The 25,402-nt window shown below is 44.0% G+C and overlaps 1 protein-coding gene across 1 annotated transcript; it reads left to right on the top strand.

Moving 5' to 3' along the window:
• The first annotated feature begins 14,830 nt into the window (after nucleotides 1–14,830).
• On the top strand, nucleotides 14,831–25,260 carry rfng (RFNG O-fucosylpeptide 3-beta-N-acetylglucosaminyltransferase). The gene is made up of 9 exons (XM_060036573.1): nucleotides 14,831–15,259; nucleotides 15,925–16,497; nucleotides 19,914–19,962; nucleotides 20,254–20,359; nucleotides 21,182–21,335; nucleotides 22,430–22,515; nucleotides 23,217–23,382; nucleotides 23,938–24,023; nucleotides 24,401–25,260. The coding sequence occupies exons 2-9, from the start codon at nucleotides 16,015–16,017 to the stop codon at nucleotides 24,474–24,476; spliced, it is 1,206 nt and encodes a 401-aa protein (XP_059892556.1). The 5' UTR covers nucleotides 14,831–15,259; nucleotides 15,925–16,014; the 3' UTR covers nucleotides 24,477–25,260.
• The last annotated feature ends 142 nt before the right edge of the window (nucleotides 25,261–25,402 follow it).

Below are 25,402 nucleotides of genomic sequence, written 5' to 3'. Positions count from 1 at the left end.
CAACCTCCATCCTCGTGAGTGCCCGGATTGTTTACATGATGTGGACCCATCTGTCTGCGTCACACAAATACCCGGCGCATTTACTGACGCACATGACGTTTACAAATGTTCAGCGTTGTGTCCGAATCCTCGTTTGTTCGTTCCCTATATAGTGCACTATATCATGAACACTATATAGGGAATAGTGAGTGAGTGTATAGCGAACGACTTCGAACACAGCTAGTATCTCCAACTCTAACATATTGTTAAAAGCTAAGCCATACCATTGCAATGTTTTGCAAGCTAAAAAGTGGTACTAAAAAACGTAAAGAGAAGAAAGACCTGGCGCGCAATTCGAAATGTTTGCACAGCGTTTTTCCTGTACCTCACCATACCAGTGACAGTAGCCACGGCAGAGCGGTCATTTTCCAAGCTCAAATTGATAAAGACTTCGCGCCATGGCACAGTAGCGATTGAGTGTATTGGCCATACTCTCAATCGAGAATGAAAGAGCAAGGAAATTGGATTTCACCTCTATTATCAACAAGTTTGCTGAACAGAAGGCACGCAGAGTTAACTTCTGAACGGGTAAGAGCAGTTATTTTATTATTGGTTATGGCCGCTGTGCCATGTAGGAGTATGTTACCATTGGCCATTTTGATTAGGCCATAGTTGTGCTGTTTGGGAAATGTAGTTGTGTGGTCAGCTGAATGGAGTATTTATGTTTTGTTTTTGATAGTAGGCAGTGTGTTGCAAATACAGTGTACGTGGTCCTAATAATGTTTCCGTGATTTTGACGCGTGATCTAGGGATGCTAAGTCTCTGTCCATGGTTCTGATGATGATTTTGCGTTCTCTCGTTGTGGCGGCTGTTGGCTTAGGCCCTATGGGGGAGTGGATGCATTCGTGTGTGTGTGTGTGTGTGTGTGTGTGTGTGTGTGTGTGTGTGTGTGTGTGTGTGTGTGTGTGTGTGTGTGTGTGTGTGTGTGTGTGTGTGTGTGTGTGTGTGTGTGTGTGTGTGTGTGTGTGTGTGTGTGTGTGTGTGTGTGTGTGTGTGTGTGTGGGGGGGGGGGGGGGGTCGGAATCATCGGCCACATATTTGACCGATGATTCAATTGCTTGCCTGCTTTTTATGAACGTGCAAACTTTCATGTGAAACTTTTTTGACTGTCTGCTGGGTGTGAAATATAATAATGAATGCTAGTTACCTAGTATTATCCTGAATATAACGCCCACTTCTTCTTAAAAAGAAGAAGGTGGCGTTTAGAAGGTGGCTTTGTATATGTGCTTGTTTGAGGATTTTAGCCTCAGTCATAAGATGAGAAAGTTGATACCTTATTCCATGAAAATGACAGAATTCATCGATATTACAAAACATGTTTATCTGCTCGAGCTCTTAAAGGATCATTTTGCAATAAAGCTCAGCATATGTCTGATAAATCTCAGGTTTTAAATATAATTCTAGTGTGAAATCAGGCTTCCGTCCCTGCTGTTGGACAGCAGGACAGCGCTAAAAGTAATCCCAGCTGTCTAAACAAACAAATCTCACATCCAAGCTTTTCATACAGAAAGCATTTATCATGATACTTTATTATAAAAACAATTTCATGCTCAACAGTTGTTTGCACTGTATGAAACAGCTCTAAAGTTGTAAAGTTGAATTGGTGTCTTTGTGTTTTCCTGTGTGTGGTCGAGTTAAATATTTGGACACCGCTAATTTCAATCCAATAAAGTTGGAGGCCTTTCTAGGTGAGTCTTGATTAGCCAGGAGTTGAAGGGGAGATTGGATCTGTTGACCATCGGGTGACACTGTCCATCAATGTGATGATTTTTAGCTAAGCGTTCACTAAAGATTGGCTGAAGTTTCTTCCTCATTATCTTGTAGTATAGAAGTAGTGGTTTTGTGTCAATATCCAGCAGCGCAAGTATTACTGCTCTCACTCAATGTGTCTCTCACTCAATGTGACTCTGTCTCTCTCGCTCTCTCATGTTTTGATGTTTCAAGACAAAACAGGAACACAAAGCAAGCCCATAATGTCATTTTTGAATTCATCCGGTGAACCTGCTTGATTCTGGGCGAGGGGCATGAATCTATGACAAAGATTAGTAGAAAAACTCATGGAGACCATCTTCTGAATCTAAATCTCCTTTTTGATTGGTATTCTTTAGTGCTTACATGACAGTCGCACATTTCCGAATGAAACTGTGTCGTGCGTTATAGTATGCATGTAAACACATTAACCAGTGTCATCCCCAGTTAATCATCTAGTCATTCCAAATGTATGTATTCAACTCCAAAAACAGATTTAATTCCGCAATGTACTCCAATCCACTTTCCCACGGTGCGCCAAACCCCGTTTTACCATAACCACATAACACACCTGATACATAGTCACTACGTTCATTACAGCATATGTTTAAAGGTCCCATGGCATGCCACCAGGTGTGGTCTAATTAGCCGTTACAAGCGTTTTGGAAATCTGCCCCTTATGACATCACAGGTGGGTGTGTCCACCTAGATGTGTGACGGATAGATCAGTCTACCAGCCTACCTAGTGGCGGCTAATCACACCAAACCTGGTGGCATGCCATGGGACCTTTAATGTCGTGATCGCGATCGGGACACTTAATCCTGCCGCTCCTGAACGTACGACATCCGATTCTCCGGCTAAACAACAGAAAGGACAGCATTCGTTTGAATGCATCCCGGTGTGTTGCGGGGGTCAGACGTACAACCTCAGGGCAGTGAGTCAGGCAACCTTAAAAGGGATTATTCCGACAGGGGCCATCCTGCGGTGACTACGGAGATAGGCAGGCTGGGTTGTGCTCCTGGCTGTCTGTATTTGCAAATCAGATTGTAGAAGATTTAAAACGCTGACGGTCGTTCCAATGAGAACAGGGAATATTTAGTTAAAGGGCGGCAATGTCCCGGGTCAGCACAACTCTTATTATGTAAATACGCTTTTCTGCTACGGTGGTTTTCAGGGGCTTCAAGCACATCTGCTTACTTGCATTCATGTAGGTTGCGGGGAAAACTCAATCTGGGGCATGCACACACACACACCCAAAACACACACACACACACCCAACCCACACAGACGTGCGTTTGTGAGTCTTCCCTGGAGTCTTCTTGTTGCATTGAATATTCCAGTCGTCTCCATTATCTATCATCTATCAAAATGCATCAATAAATACCTGTTCAAATAAGAATTCCTGACGGTGGCAGAACTTCTTTAGACACAGCCGCACACACAGACACACACACAATGCACACACCCGCCCACTGCTCTCCCTTCAGACAACGGGGAATCCCGTTAGGAAACCTGCATCGTAATGGCTTTCATCCAAGTTATGTTTGGCATGTTTGATATGCTGCCCACCTCCTGAACTCTAGGGAGGGATGAAGGGGTGGCATGTGAAGGCAGGGTTCCATCATAACGCCTGTCAGGGGGATGGAGAGATGCCAAGGCGTCCTCCTGATGAATGAGTTCACACAGTGGGTCACATCATCCCCAGCATCTCCTACTGGAACCCGCCTCCACTCTCCAATGAAAGCAAATGCACTCTGGCACAGGCACTCTGGCTGATAGGCCATTTGTCATGAAAGAAGGGCAAATTGCTTTATTGACTTTTTGTTTCTCTCGTTTAAGTGCTTAAAGCGTGATTTTTGTTATCCAGCCCATATCAAAAGCTTTCAACAACGCGATGTGAAGTAAATGTGACATAGAACATTATTGGACAGCCAGAGAGAACTGTTATCGCTCTGAGCTAGTGTGTGTATGTGTGTGTGTGTGTGTGTGTGTGTGTGTGTGTGTGTGTGTGTGTGTGTGTGTGTGTGTGTGTGTGTGTGTCTGTGTGTGTGTGTGCGTGTCTGTGTGTGTGTGTGTGTGTGCGCGTGTCTGTGTGTGTGTGTGTGTTTGTGTCTATGCATGTGGCAGTAATATAAGCCAAGACAGAGAAAGCGATGCGTCTGCTAGGGTGACCAGAAGGCAAAGAACTTTAAATGAAAGAATAATAAATAAATTAAACTGAGTGCCTCTCTTCCAGCTAAATAAATATCTTCTGGGTGGAAATCTGAGCAGCTTATGTAGTAATTATTACTGTTCACATACATTTTGATTCCTTAAGACTGCCTATTTTCCAGACTCGTAGCACACATTTACATCAGGAACATTTTGCACAGAAGTTACTTCCTCAATGAGGGAATACACCAGCGATTTACCCTGGTGTTTCAAAGAAATAAAATGTATTTCCTTGTTTTTAATTGGTTTCCCAGCGAGCTGAACCTCCATCCGTAACCGGTCAAAGCTGTTGATTCGAGCTTTCAATGCACCACATTAATGCTAAACATTCGACTTATATTCAGAGCATGAAGCTCACAATACTTACTAAGCATGTAACCTAAGATAAGACGCTGTTTGCCAACTCATTTAAATACAGCTGCAAGCAGCAATACAGGCCGTAGCCTGTTGAGCCGTTGATTAAGATAACATCATACTTTATTTATCCCCTTAGGGAAATTATTGTACAATGTCGGCTATCAAAGTATAAAGTCTGTGGAGTACTCAGACAGATGAATAAGTTAAACCAGGGCTACTGGCTGTGTGGAACACTATTTCTTGTGGAGTTGAAGACAGCTTCATATAATCTGTGTGTTTCTGAACAACGAGACAATAAATGGTAGGTCACAATGGTTTAACGTTAGCCTTCCAGCCGGGCTAAAAGCAACAATACTACCAAACGAATTATTTAAAATGTGATACAATGTTATTGCCCGATCAATCGGAATACAAACAATTTCAGATGCAATTTGGTTTTGGAATTTTTTGGGTAGGCTGTCTTACTTCACAACAAGGAACAAGCTTGCTAATTAGGTATCAAGGAGATAGGAAGCCTCTTCGCGATTCAGACAAAGCAATAGCATCTCAATTTTCCATTCTCTCCATTCTCCATATAACAAATTGGGCCAATTTTGCTTAATTTGTTTTTGTCCATAGATATATCCCAATAACCTCTTTTGTAATCTTTTGGGTTGAGGGTTGAGCTACTGTTTTGTGTTTGTCTGGGTTTTATTTGGTTATTCTGTTAGGTTGCAGTAAGCAACCCTTTTCTTTTAATGCTATTTGTACTCCTCACCAAAACTCCAAAGCCAGCAATCGCTGCAGTCTCGGCATTGACGTCAGCATATTATTATTATCATACAGTAACAAGATCATCGGTTGAGCACGTGTTGTATCTGATTGTAAGGGTCATTCATTTTCTCTCAGCAATAGCTAAGGATTTTGAAATGCGATGTCCTATGTTTGGCTCCACCATTGAACTGCTTCAGTTGAACTGACAAACACAAAACACAAAAAATACAAAATAAAACAGTAACTCAACACTCAACTGCCCCACAGCTTACAAAAGATGACACCGGGACTATATCTATAGACCAAAAAAATGAACAATGTATATGACCCGCCCATTGTTTAGGTGGACGGTGTACTGGAGTACCAACATGTTGAGTTAGTTTGTTGGACCCTTGCTGCGGTTCTCCACTGCACTGACTGGTTGGTCATAGAGGACAGCCAAGGTGTAGCGCGTGGCTCAATTATCCAACAGCTTTGATGTGCAACAACTGATAGCAGCAGGAGGAAGTGTGTGTGGGATGTGTGTGTGTGTGTGTGTGTGTGTGTGTGTGTGTGTGTGTGTGTGTGTGTGTGTGTGTGTGTGTGTGTGTGTGTGTGTGTGTGTGTGTGTGTGTGTGTGTGTGTGTGTGTGTTTGTTTGGGGTTGGGTTTGAATGTTACACATTTCTGCAATATCAAAGGTTCTGTCTGAGCTAACATGTGTGGTAGCCTTTAGTAGGTGGGGAGGGTGGGTGTTTGCTAACAAAAATGGAAGGTGTGTGTGTGTGTGTGTGTGTGTGTGTGTGTGTGTGTGTGTGTGTGTGTGTGTGTGTGTGTGTGTGTGTGTGTGTGTGTGTGTGTGTGTGTGTGTGTGTGTGTGTGTATTCATACCTTGCTGTGCATCGATGCATGCATTAATGAACTTTGTCAGTATGTCTAGAGTGTGCTTGTCCTCAGAGGGTGACCACTGAGGTATACGTACAAAGATACACGCACACACACACACACACACACACACACACACACACACACACACACACACACACACACACACACAGTGAAAACCAAACACTGATGGACCTAAAGAATTTGCTTACATGAGACCGGAGATTTAAGGAATCATAGAAAATTATTAAAGAAGGATTGAAGAATAGCGGGTTTCTACATGAGAATCCCGTGTAGAGCTGCCCTGCTCTGGCTTGCGAGCTTTCTAAGGCGTGCGACATTACAGCACCAAAGAGACAGAACCTCATGGAAGCCGGTCCCTTGGATGTGTCTCCCACTGTGCTGCCGTGACGCGCTCCATATGGCAGCTTGTCTCGGATGATTTGCTTGGGGAGCCGCTGTCTTGCGAACACTGATGTCCTTGGGCAACGATGGTTAATAATAAATATAGAGTCAGTGTTTGAATGGCACTTACTTCTTCGGTTTTTCTTTTCCCTGCATCCGATTTGAGAAGCAGCTGTTAATGTAGACATTTCTTGGAAATATAATATCTATATAATAATATAAAAATAATATCTATTGCGTAGGAACGTAACATGTGAAGGTAGAGTTGTCCGTGAGGTGTTGGGATTTGAATGCATACAAATACACACGTTAACATTGAGCTGAAACTGATCCAAAGCAACATAAAAGAGTTCATACAGGTATTCAAGGCCGAGCGAACCGCTGTGAATCTCTTTCATAACGTGTATTGATGGTTGGCATTGTACAGTCGAGACTTCAGCTTAAGACCCCCGGCATTGACTGCTCATAGGCTTTACAGGAAAAAGCGTGCGTCAGAATAAAGGGAGCAGGGCCGGAAAGACCAAATCTGCGCCGACGTGAGGTCCATCCAAAACGGGCTGTTTATTAAAAGCCGTGGAGGTGTCTCTAAAAGCTGGGGGGATTGTGTGCCGATGGCTGCCCGGCGTGAGTTCATGCGCACAGCCCTGATTTGTGATAAGGTATGCTACTGGGGGTCCAGGGGTTGGTGGAGCGGTTGGCACACAGCTGGAGACTGGCCATAAGAAGCGATTAAGAGATTCCATTTCACATATATTTGCATCCAGAAGGCCAATCTGTGTCAATCACAGACCCAAAACCGGCGTTCCCAGCTCCCGTGCCCCAGACAGTGTGCACCCGGCTACATCAGGTGGACAGACCCTGGAGCACTCCCCTTCAGTGATTGCCCCTTTAACTCAGTTCAATACGTGGGGAACAGGTGTGCCGCATTAGCGCTTAATAAGCAGTCCACAGCATGATATCAGCCATGGATGCAATAGCAATAACATATAGAGGGATTCATCTAATGCAAACCACTCTGGTGTTAATAATAATTCAAACCATAATCCTACAGGGATTCTTCCTTGAGGGGATTTTATTAGGAAGTGATCTATCTACACATAGCGACCAATCCAACAAGCGTCATGTGTGTGTATGCCATGCATTGATTCAATGAACAAGAGCTCTGTAGGCGCTTGGCGTAAAAAGCAAAGGGAGCTAGGGCCTAAAAAAAAAATTTGTTTGGTTCCGGTTTCCGACCGACCCTGTCAATTTATGTGCGACCCAAATTATTTTATGAGTTTTATAAAAAAAAATTAATAATTATGTAATTACGTTTTGGTACAGCACCTCTATAATTACGTTTTGGTACAGCACCTCTTCATTCTGTACAAGGATGAGCGAATTTTCTCGTTTTTAAATGAAAACAACCTACCTATCATTCGCTGCCGCTGGAAAAAATAAAATAAAAAAATAAAATAAATTCCCTACCTACCCATGACCTCAACTGACAACCAACAGGAACCAAACTTTTTTTTTTTTTTTAGGCCTAGGCGCCTTTAGAAGGATCTACGTCAGAATGGGAAGCTTGAGATGGCTTGGCAAGGTTTGGGGTCGATTCTGCATTGGAGTGTTAAGAGAAGGGGAAAGACAGGGATGAGTGAGGAAGGCGATGATGTTTTCTAACACGTTATTAATCATGTAATTATAAATCCTCCACTTTTTTAGACTTTGAATGGTGTCCCTATGAAACTGCAATATGTCCCTCTTCACAGCCGTTCAATGAGCACTCTCAAACACGGTCACATATTCAAACATTTGTTTCAAGTGTAATTCCATAATCATCAACTCTCCCTAAAGGCCACGATGCACATGCTTCCCTTGATTTTAAATTACCTGATTATTCTGCCTTTGCTGGCGATGTGGCTCCCTCCTGTCCCTAACGAAAGACCACTTCAGTAGAGCCAAAAGTACATCTGAAATGTTACGCTCTTTGAAAATAAGTTACGGCTTGAACTGAAGAGAGAAGATGGATGGAAGGTTAATAGGAATCTTCGGTCTATTGGAATTACTCCTATAATTCGAGATGGATAATCACCATGCATTTCATTTGTGTGCTGAACCACGTAGGATTTGCATGCTTGCAGTGCGGACTATATTCAAATCAATGCGTGTTGGCCTTCTTCATGTCTGCTTTCTAATCCATTTAGAAAAAAAGAGTACATATGTGTAGGTACCGAAAATTGTAATGCTTTCAATCCAAACCTCCGCCTCTCCCATACCCATTCAAGACTTAAAGGTCCCATGACATGCCACCAGGTTGGCAGACTGATCTATCCAGCAGCACACATCTAGGTGGACACGCCCACCTGTGATGTCATAAGGGACAGATTTCCAAAACGGCTTGTATTGGCTAATCAGCCCACACCTGGTGGCATGCCATGGGACCTTTAAGAAGCAGAAGGAGTCACTATGGTCTCAGCGCTTTACATGGACTTCCTCCCTTGACGAGGCAAGCCTGAGGATCATGTAAGCGTGGAACACGCTGACCTAACTGTTGGCCATCTGAAACGTCTGGGGAGACTCGGACGAGTTCGGTAACAAATCTGTTCGGTGTTTCAGCTGTGTTGAAAGCTTTGTCGAACCGCTCGGACGATTGTCTGGTCCGATTCAACTTGCGAAGCCTGAGAGCGTAGCCGTCTGAGGATCGGAGCCTCTGATTGGTTGTGTGCTGCTAGCAGACAACCAGCGAATCAGTGCGTGTGTGGGAGGGGCGGACTGGTGCCACGAGACTAGCACCAACCGATGTTTGGGACCATCTCGTGCAAGCACACAACGTACCCGCTGCTGTGTAGTTGGCAGCAGTCTTCGCGGTATGTTTCAATGCAACTTTTCTGCCTAACTGGTAGGACGAAAGGCAACGGAGTGGTCGGATAAAGGCATTTGTCCGTTGGTTTGAGTTTGGTCTGTGTCTGGGAGGAAGTCACTTGGTAGCGTGGAAACCCCCACACCTAGAGCCTGCTACAACATATAAATCAATTTCTCCCTGATATTATTAAATGTTTTACACTGTACTGGATACTGAACCCATTTATACTAAATACCCCGAATCTGTCCACATTATGTCTTGGGTGGTGCAGCCCCCAGTGTTTAGAGTAAAAACATCCACATTTAGTGTTAATGGCCTCTTTTACCCCATGCGGTTTCGAGGCCTGCAGTGGATGCCGTTGGCAGACACACAGTTTGGACAAACAACAGGTGGTTAAGTATAATTCCCTCTTTAACTGACATAACCGCCTTGGTTTCTATTTGTTTCCTGTTCTATGGTCTGTGGGCACAGCTGATCCAGTGAACAACTCCTTTCTGTCATTTCTGAGACAATAATTTAAATGCTGTTTTTGATTATTACCATTCATTACACCAGTGAGTCCTACTTTCATGAAGTGCTATATTTTTACCATTAAGTCCTATATACATTTATTTTTTCATTTGACCACGCCACTTAAACCGCACTTATAACGTGATGTGAACGTCTGGGATTTATTTTCACACAGATGAGCGGTTTGTGCCTGTTGGGTAATTGGATTTTGACAGGACTAATGTACGAAGCATGTTTTATGCATGGGGATATGTCAGGGCTGGAAAAGAAGGCAATTCTAGAATTATGGAAATCCGTCTGGGTAATTAATAGTATTTTTTAATGATGGATGTCTTGGGAGGGAGAACTAGTTATGAGAAGCACTCTGGGATGTGACAGGCAGAGTCTGCTTTATTTAAATGCCTCTTTTCTTCCACTTGAGGTCTCATGTTTTCAGTTTAAAGAGACATCTGGACATCTGCAAAATATCTAAAACAGTGCTTTTGTAAGACTTCACCCCCCCTTGTGTACGGAGGGAGGGGTCGTATGGGTAAATGACAGATTGTTGATAGAAGACGAAGATGAGAGGTATTCTTAGCCATTGTAAATGTATCCGGTGGCCTTGCAGTACTTAACTGCTATGAAGGTGAAATATTCTTCATTAATGTTAATATATAATTCATATATCTAATGTGAAGGCAATGAAAATATGCCAGCTACAACATGGCAGCTGGTGCTTAGATAAATCAGGTGAATGCCGATGAATGGATGGGATTATGTTTATACCGGAATATATACTTAGTGGGGACACCCTTAACATTCTCAGCTCATCAATAGGCCTTCTACAAGTGCCGATACTGTATTAGTCGACTCAAATTAAATGTGTACATTGAAATGCATTCTTGCTTATTCTCACTGGACAGGCTAACAACAGGATGCATCATGGGATTCTTTGTTGGCAAAGGCCATATTGAACGGATGCAAGATCTTTTTCGTGTTGTTAAATCTTGAATACACGTGAATACACCGTGAACTTTATTTTGCCACGTCTTGTATGAGAAATGCTGAAGCAGTTTGAAACACAACAATGTCCCCCCGTCATCCAATTCATTCCATTATTCAGTACTAAACAATGACCAAAAAAACATTGCTACTAACATAATAACAAACATCTCAATGCCTCTGGGCTTCCAAAATGGAGGTTATTTCTAGGTGACGTTGTGATGTACCAGCCCTATTATTCTCCAGTTGTTTGTTCTTGAGCTACAAATTACAGCGACGACTGTTGTTGTTATGCTCAAAAAGCATTGAAAAGGTCTGACATGCCCATGCTCACACTTGAACAACAGCTGGAGCATAGTGCAAAACATATCAGACTGGAAAGGACCTGCAGCCCATATGAACCTGATGAGGTATAATGATGTCCGGTGGAGTCTACATGAATAATGTATGCTACTCAGCAGGAGGACTAAATCGAATAACATCTACTTATTTCAGATGAATAGGTTGAACTCGAAAGGAACTCAATAAACAGACGATTCCTCGTTGTAGCCTACTGCATGGAAGCAACTTTCCTGACCAACACCGTTCTTCAGGTAGCGTAACCTAATCACAGATGAATGCCATCTCCCACAAATCTCTATCATGACTGCCCTCTAGTGATCATCAGAATGCAGTGTTTGCTTCCATTTCAACCCTGCTCGGATACCTCAAGCCAACTTTATTTCTACAGCCCTTAATCACAATAAACCATGGGATCACAGGATTTCTGTTTGTTAGAAGCCATTCAGGCCCCCCCTTGATTATATTCAGAACCTCATGACGTATGGTGCTATAGTCACCATGGCTAAGTGGCAATGTGTGTAATGTATTTAAAAAAAATCGATTTCATGTGGACGATGAATCAGATGGCCTTTAAAAACATTAATTGAATCTCCTTTCTAGGTATTTTTAGAGGCCTTATTCAGAAGAAGGCTTTAGAACAAGATGTGATGTTGTGACGGCATGATGATGAATCTGTAAGGGACACAAATATTGATCCAGACTCTCTCATGTGCAACAGTGAGTTGTCATGGTGAATAATGTCTATGGCATATTCAATATCATGTATGGTTATTAATGTTCATTTTAATGTTATATGCACTACCAAACCGAGATTTGTGTCACAATCACAAAAGACTAAAGGACATATTTTCATGTCACCTTCAAAATAAATATTTTGGTTTAATTCCTTCCTCATGAAAATTGATATATTGCCATTTGAACATGGTTGACATTTCCCACATCAACTATTGCCTTCACAAAGAATCATGAAAATCCCTTTCATGGTCCTATTGAACAGCCAAACCAAAACGAGTTTCAAAGCTAGACAGAAAACCGATTACCCCTGCCATTTGAATTGGTTGAGATAACCATTGAACCCACTTGAAATGTAGCTGGCCTAGAAAAGAAAAAAGCATTTGGTCAATATCCTTTGGAAATGTAGGTGCCAATTTAGTATGGTGGGTACCATGAGATAGACATTTATCAAAAAATAACATCAATAGGCCAATTTCAGTATTTATTAAATATTTTAAATACTTTATTATGATAGACATTGTTTTTGTTCCAAATTATTTGGAATTATGAGGGTATGATGATTAAATTCATCCACCAATGACTAAATTTACTTTTTTCTCTATAAACTTTAGAACCAAAGTGACGGCTAAGAAGTTGGACAGTGAAATTGAAGGCTGGTCACTGTAGACTTTGACTGGTAGGCTGCTCTGGGCAAACTAGTGAAACATTTATTCTAAAAAGCAATTAAAGAGCACCGGCACAAAACAGTTTGGAACTTTCCGAATCACAATCACATCCTAACTTTTACACCAACAGATCATATCCTGACCATCTACCATATCCTCTGAAGCTAATCATTTAGCAATTACTTACGGGCCAATACTTCAGATACCAAATGTATTAAATATTAATCAGCTGGCAGGAATTCATTTAGCTGTTATTGGCGTGCATAAATGTCATACCTCCAAAATGTATCTCTTAAATCAGATCTGCAGAGCCAAGCCCTTTGTTACTGAAGCTTGTGCCGAGGAACACGTCTGGTTCTAACAGCAGTCTAGGTTGAATTCAGTGCAGGGGTCCTGAAACCACTGGGGGAGGGGCCCTAAACCTTGTTAACGTTTTCACTATGCCTCAAAAGTATTCACTCTCCGCAGAGCCGAACCAGAAGCCAATTATGAAAAAAAAACAGAAGACTGAAAAATAACTATTATTAAGGATTGAAGGCCATGGCAGTAGACCAAAACAAAAACAAACAAAAAGAACAACCGCACAGAATGAGAATAGATAAGGGATTCACTGAAGACACAATTATCTATAACGACAGGCCGGGCATGGGCAAGATGAAGGGGTAGTTGGTAACCAACAGATGCAATGGGTTAGTAGTTGGACTGGTGAGGGTTCATGTTTGGGGCAGCAAGTCACACCGGAGACTGTTCCTCCAGGGATAGGTCTTCGGACAGACATGGGTTTCGGCAGCACGTGGGAAGTCTGACAGGCGTGGGGTCGGTAACTAAACAAAGAACTTGCTGCAAATCTTTCTGAATCCGGGACATTGCTAACACAAGGTGAAGAAAACGATCCGACCGGGAAACCAAGGTTTATATTCTGCAGACTAATGAGGTAGATTGCCGACAGGTGTGTTGGCACCGTGGCCTCATCTAGGAGGCTGAAGTGGTGGGCGAAAGAGCTCCAGGACCATGAGGAACCATAATGTGCAGCAGGGTTCAGATGCATACCAATTTGTGGACATCTGGAGAGCTCTGCTGGGCTCCACAACATCTATTTACATGGCTTCAACTTCCACCCTGCACTGTAATCATAAACAGTTTAAATACACATTTATAACTAGCTACTTGACCTGAAATAGCCTGGCTCGGCTGAGGTTTTGATCGTGCATAATATGTAATTCAAATGCCAATAACAGGTTGCTTTCAGGTTCTGAATCTGTCTATTCAAAATACTAATTATATTAAAATAAACATCTTTAGTGTGGTGATAGTTCAGCACACTAAAGATTAATGCTGCCGTGTTTAATTGAACGACAGCTGTCCTGCATCACACACTGTCTCCTCCTTGCCTGCAATCTAAATCTAAAAACAAACTTATCTTGGGAAAGTTTGAAGCCGTTACCAGCTTGATATAATTTATCGCATGCATGAAAAAAAGTCACATCTAAAAAAATAAGAACTGACGATGAAAACACATGTTTCATATATACTGACCCACACATGATAGTATTGGGTATTATTAAACAATTTGTCAGATATATGTTTCATTATTTCTTTCAAGCTGAACAAAAGGCTCTGTCGTTTCGGGGTTCCTGCCGGGTCGTGTCCCGGTTAACAACCCACCCTCCAGATGGTGCAGTGGTGCGATACAAATAAATGAGTTGTAAGTATATTTGTTGACATTAAAAAAAAGATACGTATATAAAAAGCAATCAATTTCAACAAAAAAAACATTTCACATTTTTTATTTTTTATTTAGGCTACTGACTTTAACCTATATAAACGTACTTTCTTACTTATTGTTTACTTACCTACTGCTGTTAATGCATGCGTAAAGTTACACGGTTGTTAATAAATAATACATGACAAAGGGCCGGTGGCAGTGTGGTCTTTCGGGCAGAGGGCACTGGGTTGAATGTGTTGGTATTCTAGGTAACCTCGTTCCCAGGCGTCCTCATGTCACGGCTGAACGCCTGGAACGGGATGCTCGAAATTAGCGTTATTGGGAAGAGAGAGGGCGGGACTTTCAGTTACACGAGTTTAGCGGCGAGAAATAGAGGGCGGGACTTCCGTTAGAAGGGTAACCGTTTGCAATACATGTTTCGGTCTTTGCTTTGTAAAGAATATCCTAAAATCTCCATATTATATATTTTTTCGGTCCGTCATGTTCATATTCGTATGGCTATGGCTACGGCGCGGCGGGGACTTCACTGTTGAAAACAGCTCATAGGAAGCAATAGACCGGAAATGGCGTTGAGGTATACTAGGTAACGATAAAAGTCCGGATCCTAACTCAGCCTAGGTCAACGTGGTATTTACCCTTATGAGCCTCGCTGCGAGACAATAATAAAGGGACGGGGGGCGGGGGAGTATGAGTAGTAGTAGTGGTTGGACTGGGCATCGAGCTAAAATCTGATTTGGGCTATGGCCGCAGGGTTGTTACTGCGGTGGTGTTCCTTATGCTTTTTACGTATAGTTCCCAAACGAGGGGGATAATCTCAATCTAATTTTAGTAAATCGACGAAGAAGGGGAGTTAACGAAGGGGCGAAGTTTGGGCTCTGATTCAAAGTCCCGCTGAACAAAACGGGCAGACAACGAGACTCGATTTAGTTAGTTTAGCCTGGAATGAAACTTGGGCTCTAAACTCAATGGGCTTTAATATTTTGTGTAACATATTCGTTTAGGCCGTGATTTTCGTTTCCACGATTTCGGTAGAACATGTTAATCGGAAAACAGCAGCAGATTGAGATCCGTATGATGGTAAGTTTCTGCAACCATTGCACTTCCACCACGGACGACGAGTACGATTTTATTGCAAATTTGTAGGAACAAAAATAAGTGTATTCTAAGCCTATCTGCCCTTGTAACTTGCTTAGTTAAGTGAGAGTTAATCTGGTCCGACTCCTCTCGGAACGCAAGCTTCTACCATTTGTTTTGTGGTCATTTACAGTTCTATTATTATAACAATTAAATTGCATCGTATGTTTGGTCATCTATTTAAGTAAATGTAATCTTATTCTTGCTGTCAGTTTTTGCAGACAATAGTATATAGCATGAATGACCTTCCTTAAAAACAAAGTTAATTTAGGTGACTGTTTTTCGCAGTATCCTCAGATAAAAAGGGTTTCAATCAGTGTGTCAGCCATAACATTCTAGGAGGTCAAAAAGTAGGCTACTTGAGTACCAACACAAAACATTGATATTAAAGTAGACTACTTCTCATGGTCTCGCATCCTTAAGTAAATATAAAAACCAACAGTGTGCATTTCAAAAGCGAGTACTACAGTACTAAGGTGTAAAAAAGTGTGAAACATGTGAAATACCATACAATGTAACATGGTCATTTTTAAGGCTTCCATTAGCATACCAGTGCTACTCACTGTAGCAGTAGGCTACTACCTATAGACTGTCTTTACTTCTTCTAGTGATGTCATGAGGATGGGACCCAGAAGCGGCGTGTCGGGTGAAGCCAGCCCTGGGGGCTGACCCGCTGGGTCCTGATTGGCCCTGCCAGGATGCACGTGGCGTCGGTGGGCGTCAGCAAACTCTGCTTCCTGTTGTCTCTGGCGCTCTGCGGCCTGCTGCTGATCCTCATCCCCGCCTTCCAGGCCCCCCAGCGCCGCCAGGGGGATCCGCCGCAGCCCTGGCCCCGCGCGAGGCCCTCCTGGGCGGGCAGCGCCGGTGTGGCGGCTCCCGACCACCTCCAGAGGTCGGGTATAGGGATAGGTAGTACGGGGCTACGCAAGAGATCCAAGGAGCCTGGAGCGACCGCCAGCGGGGACCATGAACCGTGGAGGAGGGGCGCCGATGCCCTCCGAAGCCCAGCGGGAGGCCTCCTCCCGCAGGGGGAGGAGGGTGGACTCAAGGGGTTGGGTGGGGGGTCCCGGGACCCTCTCAATCCAAAGGATGTGTTCATTGCTGTGAAGACCACCAAGAAGTACCACCGCTCCAGGCTGGAGCTGCTCCTCCAGACATGGGGGTCCCAAGCTAAAGAGCAGGTAAGAACGGCCTCACGCGACGAGTGCTCTTCCTATGAGCTAGTCACACTTCTACAACGTTCACACGCTTGGTTGCCGTCTTCTGTTTGAGCCCAGGTCATGTAGCTTCATCATCATCATCATCATCATCATCATCCCTTCTTCATACACTATACATTATTCTCAGATATGAACCTGGCCTTCAACACCATCTACCGTTTTCTCCCGACATAGCAAACGGAAAAACAACATGCTTTGTGTAGCCTCCAAGCAATATATCGGTTGGCTTATTTTATCAAAGATTTAGCAGTATCGGCGTATGTGATTGGTGATATGCGCCAATATGAAAGCGTAAGAAATGGTGTCGATCCTCTACTGTGGCGGTTGAACCCCTAAGCCGCTGCACATCATGTTCTGTGGGTAGGTTACTAGCTCCTCCCTGAACAGTTGGTTCCTTTGGCTCATGATTTTAATGCAATATTGATGTGGGCTGGTGCATAGCTGGAGGGTGAGCAGCAAATTCCAAGAAGCTGCTCCACCCCCAGGACACCTGACACAATATATTGAATAACAGCCGATATGTCTTTGTCTGGAATACCAGCTGATAAATAGATATTGGTCACTTTTGACTCCCTAATATCGGGATTGGAATATCGGTCTGCCTCTAGTTTTGTGTGTTTCTTTTGGCTGCTGCAATCACACAAAATGAGGGGTGTTTCAAACACAACCTGGGGGTGGCAGACATGTTCATCCAGTGTGACGTTTAGGCTTTAAAAACATGAAACAAATACACATCCAAGTGTAACTAGAACAAGTGCTGGATAGCTAAAGGGCTCCTTTTAAAATTAGTACTATTCAGATGTTGGTACTGGTTAGATGGTAGTATTATTGAGATGGTAGTACTTTTCAGATGTTGGCCTCATTCAAATTGTACTTTTATCGAGATAGAAGTATTATTCAGACATGAGAACTGTTCCAACGTTAGTACTCTGGGCTCAAGTCTGAGGGAGGCTTTGCTGTGGTCTGCGGTCGCTTGGCTCATGTATTCTTTTTGGGAGTGCGTTCTCGCTATATCTACCCTGCTTCTCTCTTTGCTACATCTCCTCCTTATCTTTCGTCAGGATTTTAACGGGAGGAACGGGAAACACAGGAAAATACTGTTCACTCTACTCCACCCGCACAATAGTTGGATGAGATTGTCATTGGCATGTGTGTGCATGTGAGAGTGAAGCAGGCCTGCGAGTTTGCCAGTTCCCAAATCAGTATGGGTATGCATCTAATAGAGAAAGTGTGTGTGTGTGTGTGTGTGTGTGTGTGTGTGTGTGTGTGTGTGTGTGTGTGTGTGTGTGTGTGTGTGTGTGTGTGTGTGTGTGTGTGTGTGTGTGTGTGTGTGTGTGTGTGTGTGTGTGAGCAGTCTGCTGGGTTGGGACCCCCTGTTCCCCTCCCCTACCCTGGTTTGATTGAGGAGGTATGTAGGGGTTGGGTTTGGATTGAGCAGTTCAAGTGTGAGTGAAAAGCTTTCAGCCTGAAAGGACTCTGGACCCCAGAGCAGGCTGGGATCACTGTGCTGTTCCAGGTATCGAGCACTGATGCCAGTCATGTCTGGAGCTCTCGAATAGGGCTGGGCTCTATGGAGTAAGGTTTTCTCATTATATTCAATGGGAATTTTCCACAATTTCCAATCAATGATAATCATGATATGCTGGTGCTTTGTGAGGTTTATGCTATTCAAAATACCATTGTAGTTTTATTTTCTCTCCGATGTTTCAAAACTCTAATTTCTATATTTTTCTATATTTATTTCTATATCTTTAACATTATACAACCCCGTTCAAAACTATAAACGATCATATTGAACTAGGGCCCTACCCTGAAGCCTAAGACCCTCACACGCAACCCATTCCCATTGCAACCTTAAAACAAAGGTGCACTTGTCTTGTGTTTCAGCATATTATATAAACAAAGAAAAACTCTATCATTTGTACTTAAATCAAAGCTACGATCTACACCTTTACCCACCATGAGTCAGGAGCGGTATAGAGGCTGCGCTTACTACACCGAAACTCGCGTGTGGCGTCAGCGGCTCACGTTGTCCCAACGCCGTTAGCATCTCTGTCCCGCGCCTGTTCACTTCAACACATCCGACGCCTTCGCCCCGCTCATAAGTCAGGTCCCCGTGTCCCCCACGTGCCTCTGCTGCACTGCGGCGACGAGACGGAAGCAAAAAGGCCACCGCAGCCTTTTTTCTGAAGCCATTAAAAGCTTTTAGGCGTTAGTCAAGGGGTGTTGGGACAGAGAGCTTCATTGTTCCATGTAACTCGGGAAAGGCCAGGTCCCAATTTCTACCCCCCCCCCCCCCTCCTCCCAGTCCTAGAGAGAGCCTGAAGCAACACGGCCAGAAGTTTGTCCAGTTCCATTTGTGGTTATGTTACTGAGAAGATCTGTTTTGAAAGAAAATATCATACCGTACTTGAAAGGCAAAAAAATCACAGAGTGGGACCTTTTATAAGTAAATGTCAAGCAGCTGGTGTCAGACTGTTGGCAAGATTGAGTTAAGTGCTCTTGGAGCAGTAAAATTGAGCTTGAGTTTGCCACTTATGTTTAACGGCCAGTGATGAAGCAAACAAGAAAGGTGCATTTGTGTGTGTTACCCGACGTGCTCGTATGGCAGTCGGATAAACAAGGGATTGCCACAAGGTGATAATGCTTTGAAAACAAATAACATTCACCCAGATGGACGAACCTGCAGTTATCCAATGTCAAAGTCAACCAACATGGGGCCTTGTAACTCTAGGGCTCGTTTGCTGGCGCTGAAGTCACAACCAAGGCTTGCTGCTTTATTGGGCCTAGGTAAAAGCCTATGGAAAAATAAAGGGCCTACCTAAAGGTTGAGAACACAGACGGTCATGGGACAAGGAAGGTTTGTTTGAGGAATAATAAGGAATGGATGAGTCACAGGCACAGCAGTATAGTGCAGTCTGTATCTCCATGTGGAAACTATAACCCTGCCCGTTTCGGTGAGGAGCTGTGCTGGTGTAGGCCTCAACAGGATCTTGCACAAGTGCTGGGATTAGAGTGGGAATGTAGAGTGGGAACGCTGCAGTTAGAGTTACGCTGGGTGTGTTTCTAGATTCCGACTCCACCGTGTTTATCCAGAACTTATCTGTTTAGTTCTGACCTGGGATGGGCTTGATCTGAATCTTTATGTCTCAGGAGACGGTCATGCAATCTCTGAGAACGATCCGTCATATTGTGTGTGTGTGTGTGTGTGTGTGTGTGTGTGTGTGTGTGTGTGTGTGTGTGTGTGTGTGTGTGTGTGTGTGTGTGTGTGTGTGTGTGTGTGTGTGTGTGTGTGTGTGTGTGTGTGTGTGCGTGACTAAATTTGCTTCAGAGTCTGGGGTACTAAGGCATGTTTTTGTTGATTCTTTATCTTTCAGACATATATATTCACTGACGGTGAGGACAGCGAGTTACGGAAAAGAGCAGGTAAGAAGGACACTGTGTTACATCATGAAGTCATCTAATGAAGCCCCATAGGTATCTCTAGACATTTATCTGCTGCACAATGTAGGCCAAACCATCACTCTGACTGAGCAGCAAAGACTTGCACCAGTATTTTGTAGTCATTACAGTAAAAGTGTTCAGCTGTAATTCTACCAAGTCTCCAATGAATACCCCTCAAACCGATTGATGCATAATTAATGCCCGGAAATCCTTGTCTTGAATGAACACTTGCATAATTAGTCGGCCGTTCATTGGGTGTGTTCCTCTTCCCAGGAGGGGTTAACATCATCAACACCAACTGCTCCGCCGCACACACACGCCAGGCGCTCTGCTGCAAGATGTCTGTGGAGTACGACAAGTTCATCGAGTCTCAGAAAAAGTGAGCCAACACACATCTCCTCGGTGTCCTCTCTTGTGCCCTTTTGTTGATGCTCGGATCCTCGGTCAGACTCTTGCATTCGAGGAGTCGTTTAGTTATTCACGCTGAGTGCAATGTGTACATCAAGGGAGTCATTATTAATAATTTATTAACAATCATTGATCTGGACATGAACGGTTATGCCTAATGTGGGTGTTGTGGTTGTTACTCGGCAACAAACGGCTATTTTGGGATACATTTCGATGTCGACGGTGGGCATTCTGTCAGTCCTACTTCCCTCCTTGCTCTCCCTTGTAAGAAAAGAGTTGCTATGCTATCAGGCAGACAACTCCATGAACAAGTTTTATAGCTGCGGTTAAACCCTATATAGCATGGTCTACTAAAAGCCTGAAAGCTCAAAAGAAATGACACTCTCTCCTCCATACCTGTGCAATAGCCTGAGGGAACCTTCCCGAGGGATTAATAAATCTCTCTCTCTCTCTCTCTCTCTCTCTCTCTCTCTCTCTCTCTCTCTCTCTCTCTCTCTCTCTCTCTCTCTCTCTCTCTCTCTCTCTCTCTCTCTCTCTCTCTCTCTCTCTCTCTCTCTCTCTCTCTCTCTCTCTCTCTCTCTCTCTCTCTCTCTCTCTCTCTCTCTCTCTCTCTCTCTCTCTCCCCCCCCCCTCTCCATTCATTATACATGCTTCCAATTGTTTTATGTGCTGGTGAAATGAAATCCGATGAGCTACTCGGTCCCGGCGGAGAGTGGTCTGCTAGTGCCCCCCCCCCCCCCCCCCCATCGGTCAGGTGACACGTTGGGTTCTGATCCCCGTGTCCTTATTACAGGTGGTTCTGTCACGTGGACGACGACAACTATGTGATCCTCCCCAGTCTGCTGCGCCTGCTGTCCTCCTACCACCCCAGCCAGGACGTGTACCTGGGCCGGCCCAGCCTGGACCACCCCATCGAGGCCGCCGAGAGGGTCAAGAGCGACGGATCGGTACGCCCCCCCCCCCCCCCTGATCTAACCCTAACACCCACCCCCCAGGCCCCCCTTGCAGAGTTGTTTCTGTTTTTTCTGCCCTCCTTAGTAGCTGGCAACTAACGGCGGATAAGATTATATTATAACAGGATAAGATGACAACTTTATTAAAGGCACCCAGTGCAACTTTATGTAAACATTCAATGAAAAATAAACATTCAATTTCTAGTCTTTTTTACACGTAGTAAGTTTCAATAACTCCATACCATTACATATCGACATTCAAGGAGCAAAGATGAGACGTCGTTGTGTGGTGAGAACTGATAGAAAATCGTAAACAACAACAATCGCCGGTGGGGAGAAGCCATTTTTCCATTGACTGGAAGCCTGCTTTATTTATTGTAGGTTACAAAAAATAAAGAAAATGGCGGCATTGTTGTTGTTATCGATTTTGTATCAGTTCTCACCACACAACGACGTCTCATCTTTGCTGCTTAAATGTCGGTATGTAATGGTATGGAGTTATTGAAACTTACTACGTGTAAAAAAGACTAGAAATTGAATGTTTATTTTTAAGCCTCGAAAGTTGCACTGGGTGCCTTTTAAGGGTTAGGGTTAGCGGGGTAATACCTCATCCATGGGTCATGGGTACGGAGGTTGTTATTGAACTTTATTATTAGTGTGAAGACGATTCAAAAGATACCAAATATTTGTGGATTGGGGTCATCTGTGGGCTGCAAATGTGTGAGATAGAGAAGATGGAGACCTCATATAAAAGTAGCTCTCTAAAGTAGCTCTTTCATATCAGCTACTTTAGAGAGGGCGGATATTATGGATAGAGTTTGTGATTGCGGTTACTTGAACATGGCTCCACACCGAAGATGGAATGGCCATGCTCGCTGCTCATTTTAAAATGACTTTGTTTGGCCGCCTAGCTGCTGTTCAGTGTCAGAGTCCTTGATTAGCTGTTAGTGGAACTGATTATTGCAGCCCAATGAGGCTTCTAAACAAATATTGTCCCCATTGATCATCCTGTTGTGCTGTGCTCCACCCCAGCCACCTGGATGTTATTGTGTTTTTAATTCATTTATTTCCACCCACTCTCGTCGCAGGCGTCTGTGAAGTTCTGGTTCGCAACCGGTGGAGCTGGGTTCTGCATCAGCCGAGGTCTGGCGCTGAAGATGAGTCCCTGGGCGAGGTGAGCCACACCCATATCGCCTGCGTCTTCTTAACAACGATCTGGAGTTTGGAGCACAGCCTGTAACATAATTAACACATTCATGCCAACAGGCCACATATGCCCTTGCCAATTAAAGAGGCATCTTAGGGAGGGATCCTGAGTCTAGGGAGGCGTCCAGCTCATACAGGAGACCATTCATCATGTGTCAATTCTAGAGATTCGAGCGGTCAAGATGTTCGAGAGACCCAGACGCTCAAGGCCACAAAAACAAGTGCAATTCCCACACATAGCCGCAAGAGATCAGCATAGAGTACACGTACGGGTATCCAGGAGGCGGGAGTTCAGAACCATGCTTAGCCAATCAGAGCACATAACCAAGTCCACGCCTGCCCAGTATTAAAGTCACATCACATAGCCCAGGGGGCCAGAACGCTCCAGGTAACGCATCTATCAGATGCCCTACTAAGTGTATCTCCACGCGTGCATAATACAATTCCTCTCCTTCTGGTTCATAGAGACTAGACTAAACCTTCACCAAATGAAGTGAGTTAAAAGCGATCCTGATTCGAGTACCTTTTCCAAAGAACACTGCCAGCCTGCTACTTGGAGCATGCTACAACATGGTTCTTGAGGAAAAGGGTTGAACCTGCAAACTGAAATTCATCATGACAGGAAGTCTCTCAGCTCTTGTTCCTTCACCGTGTCTCTCTCTCCCCTAGTCTGGGCAACTTCATCAGCACGGCGGAGAAGATCCGTCTCCCTGACGACTGCACCATCGGTTACATCATCGAGGCGTTGCTGGAGGTGCGGCTGGCGCACACGTACTTGTTCCACTCCCACCTGGAGAACCTGCAGAAGCTGCCCACGGACACGGTGCTGGACCAGGTGAGCGTCTCTCTGCCTGGGGGGGCACATGTGAGAGGTGGTCAAGGAGAGCTCGGCGGTCGGGTCTTGTCTGATAAGGGTGGTGATGATGATGACGATGCACCACCGACGGACGGACACACACACACACACACACACACACACACACACACACACACACACACACACACACACACACACAGCCAATATTTTTGCACTTTCTTTGTTATCCACATTTCTGTGGTAGATTTTTATGACTGTGTTTTAATTTATGGTAATGATGCACTTTATTCCTCCATCATCATCCTTCCATCGCATTATGGCAAATTATAAAAAGAAGCCCTGCTGTTTCCACTCCAAAAACAAATGGATATAAAAACAAATGGATACAGTACAGAATATCATTAGGAATCTGAAGCAAACGTCAGTTATTTTAAATTTCTTACCATAAGCAGTCTAAAAACAAGTCTTTCATAACAACGGAATAGATGTAATCATTGTTGCATGCTCTACATTACATTATATCAACACACTCTTCCTATGATTCTAATACCTTGGTTTTTGTCCTCTACTCAGGTGACGCTGAGCTATGGAGGGTTTGAGAACAGGAGGAACGTGGTCGCGGTGGGGGGGCCCTTTTCTTTGGCTGAAGACCCGTCACGGTAAAACACCAAAAAACACTGCGTTGCTTTAGTTTGTTGTGTCGCTGACGCATCACAGAGAGGTAGAAAACCTAGCTGTCTTGATTTGTGAATGATATCCATATCCACAGATTTTATTTTGGACTATTCTATGAATAGAATGAAGCCTTTGTAAAAAATGACTTTTTAATGACCATAAAAATGACCATTTATTTGCAAGAACGTTCTTGCATTATTTTTCTTTAGTTCCGTCTTCACATCAACCCACCTACCAGTGTGTTTGCACTGGGCGTACAGAACTTATGCAGAACTTTCCCTCTAGTTTTAATCTGCTTGGCGCTGAACTGTCCGCCCTCATATGTTCATACTTACAACTTTATTTCCTTTCTTCCTCTCAGGTTTAAGACGATCCACTGCCTGCTGTACCCGGACACAGACTGGTGCCTCGCGGGGAACCCAGGAGGACACTTCTGAATACCTCAGCACCTCCATCGCTACCGCCAAAACTACCACCACCACCAATACCATCAACTGCCCTTTTTCCAATGGACCACACTGGCCTAGCTTGACTCGTTTTGACTTTCCGTGACAGCTGGGATTTGCGTCCCGTCCCCCATTACCACAGGGCTGAGGGTGTCTGACCTTAAACCGGTAATTGAAACGCATGTCAGTGCAGCTCGGTTTGACTCGGCGCGGCCAAAGGTGCCAATGGAGAAAGGCCATCACAAGTCTATCCCCTTCCTTGAAACTGCCACTCTCTACTGCCCTTCTTTCTGCTACATGGCACCTCTCTGCTCCAACACACACACACACTATGAACCAGTAAACAATACTGGCTATTTCTTTCTTTGTGTGTTAAATGGAGAGCTAACTGCCTTCGTTGAGAACAGTTCTTCAGTGATTCTTTTCCTGTGGTTTGGATGGACTGGACTCTCGCTAAATGAAGTGTTGCTATGGCGATATGTTATGGACTTTTTTTGTGTTTTTTGATGCCAAGTTAAAGCGCTTGGAATCTGAAATGGTACTGAGCTAAATCACAATTATTTGTACCTGCAGTATATTGTGTGCGCAGGGCGCACCGTTGCTACTGCTATGACCGCTCTGTGCTTTCTTGCCAAACCCCTTTTGTGATGTTGTCTGTTGACTGCATCCAACAGGCTAATGTTCAAATGTCCGATATCATTCCTGTGCATTACCTTCAATGTATTTTATTAGTTTTTTTTACAATGAAAATACAAGTGTTGCTTGTTCCCTTTTATTGCTGATGATGTGTGGACTTTGCAAACTTTTGTTTGTTCACAGAAAACAGACTAGCAGCCAATTCCAGTATCCTATTCTCAAGTTTCCTAGTTTCCCGATGCGATCAAAACCATGTCAAGACGTCATACCCTAGATAGGGG

This window comes from Gadus macrocephalus, chromosome 18 (assembly GCF_031168955.1).
Source record: "Gadus macrocephalus chromosome 18, ASM3116895v1".
Lineage (NCBI taxonomy): Eukaryota > Metazoa > Chordata > Actinopteri > Gadiformes > Gadidae > Gadus > Gadus macrocephalus.
This window is presented reverse-complemented; position numbering and strand designations above follow the sequence as displayed.

Bases quoted from the DNA above. Each gene is read 5' to 3' on its own strand.
- rfng (XM_060036573.1), top strand. From the start codon at position 16,015: ATGCACGTGGCGTCGGTGGGCGTCAGCAAACTCTGCTTCCTGTTGTCT. The intron at 16,498-19,913 runs GTAAGAACGGCC...TTTATCTTTCAG, and splicing joins GGTCCCAAGCTAAAGAGCAG to ACATATATATTCACTGACGG. The intron at 21,336-22,429 runs GTACGCCCCCCC...CTCTCGTCGCAG, and splicing joins GGGTCAAGAGCGACGGATCG to GCGTCTGTGAAGTTCTGGTT.